Source organism: Frankliniella occidentalis, unplaced genomic scaffold, assembly GCF_000697945.3.
Source record: "Frankliniella occidentalis isolate FOCC.00 unplaced genomic scaffold, Focc_3.1 Scaffold853, whole genome shotgun sequence".
Taxonomy (NCBI): domain Eukaryota; kingdom Metazoa; phylum Arthropoda; class Insecta; order Thysanoptera; family Thripidae; genus Frankliniella; species Frankliniella occidentalis.
In genome coordinates, this window is record NW_026267961.1 from 13,749 (window position 1) to 15,250 (window position 1,502).

The 1,502-nt window shown below is 58.3% G+C and overlaps 1 protein-coding gene across 1 annotated transcript; it reads left to right on the top strand.

Annotated features, from left to right (window-relative positions):
• Nucleotides 1-6: 6 nt before the first annotated feature.
• LOC127751736 (diacylglycerol kinase 1-like) lies at nucleotides 7-1,432 on the top strand. The gene is made up of 3 exons (XM_052275735.1): nucleotides 7-89; nucleotides 532-805; nucleotides 1,212-1,432. The coding sequence occupies exons 1-3, from the start codon at nucleotides 84-86 to the stop codon at nucleotides 1,430-1,432; spliced, it is 501 nt and encodes a 166-aa protein (XP_052131695.1). The 5' UTR covers nucleotides 7-83.
• Nucleotides 1,433-1,502: the final 70 nt, after the last annotated feature.

Here is a 1,502-nt window from a genome sequence, read left to right on the forward strand (position 1 = left end):
CGGCCACCTCGCCCGGGGGAGCGTCCACGCCGCAGAACGCCGCCCCGCACCCCGCCGGCCCCGTCTACATCGACGGCAAGGCCATGAAGGTGAGCGTAGGCGCCGTGAGGTGAGCCTTGCGAACCACAAATGCCAAAAAGGGGTGTCCGTACGTAACGCGATTTCTCTTAGACCTAAAGGGCTACGATTTTGTACAAAACATGACTAGGCGTATGGCGAGTCAGGACATGTATTGCACAACAACGTAGCACCTCTCCGTCGGTCACAAATCGCGTAACGTGCGGACACTTTTCAGCAATTTTCCTGGAATTGTCTAGGAAGAAAGGTGCAATGTCGTGTGCTCCCCAAGGGGTGCAGGAGAGATTTTCGGCTAAGTGTCTAAAGCCCTCAAAGGTGCTATAAATTAGTTCCTTTGGCACTGAACATTTTGTGCCGTTTAGATAGAACTCTGTTTTGGGGGCGTAAATAATGCCCGTGGTCATTTCGAGCTCGTGTGCCGTCACCCTCACCTCGGCGTGGCCGTGCTTGCAGGAGATGGCGGTGCTGACGTCGGCGACGGCCTGCGCGCCCATCACCTCGCACACCCAGCCCGGCTCGGTGCCAAACATCGCGACGTGCGCCGTGGACTGGGGCGTGGCCGGGCTCACCACGGGCTCCAACACGCTGTGCAGCTCGGGCTCCGGGCTCGGCGAGCCGCCCAAGGAGAAGCTGTCCTTCACGGACCGGCTGCACGGCCTCGGCGAGCGCCTCAGCGCGCTCTCCATGCACAGGGGCGAGGGGGACCAGCTCGGCCGCACCAGGACAGGTGAGCAGGGCGCAAGCAGGGTGCTGCAGGGGGGTGCAGGGCTGCAGGGGGCTGCTGGGTACTGCAGGGTGCTGCAGGACGCACCAGGACAGGTGAGCGAGCAGGGCGCAGCAGATCGCAGCAGGGCGATACACCTCGCGCCCAAGTCTCTGCCGCAGGGGGTAGGTCCAGGGGCGGAGCCTGTGCCCCTCTAAATGTGCCCTTTGCATATACGGAGAAAAATCTGAATTGTCCAAATTTGTTTTTCTTTATTTTTTCTGATTTTCTCTGAGTTGTCTTATTTTTTAGAAAAATAATTTTCTTGATTTTTCTGACATTCTTTTCCTGATTTTGGGGGGCGTGGTACACTGATTCATTTTTTGAGTGAACTACTCCGTGTCTGACCCTGTTCTTTGACGACATTCAGGTAGCGTGGGCGCCTCGGTGCACCCCCTGCTCACCGTCACCCACACGTCGTACTCGTGCCACGAGGTGCTGGACAAGCAGCGCTCCAGCGAGTCGTCGCCGAGCCACAGCCACAGCCAGGTGTCGCGCAACTCCAGCCGCAAGTCCAACAACTCGCTGCTGCACGTGACCAACGGCAAGCTGGACGGTGAGGCCACGCAACACTCCGGGCACGCAGTCTAGCTTACACGCCCTTTCCATTTGCCAGATGGGTGGCATTTGTTGTTCTTTTAGTATCTGATGTAGCCGTTTG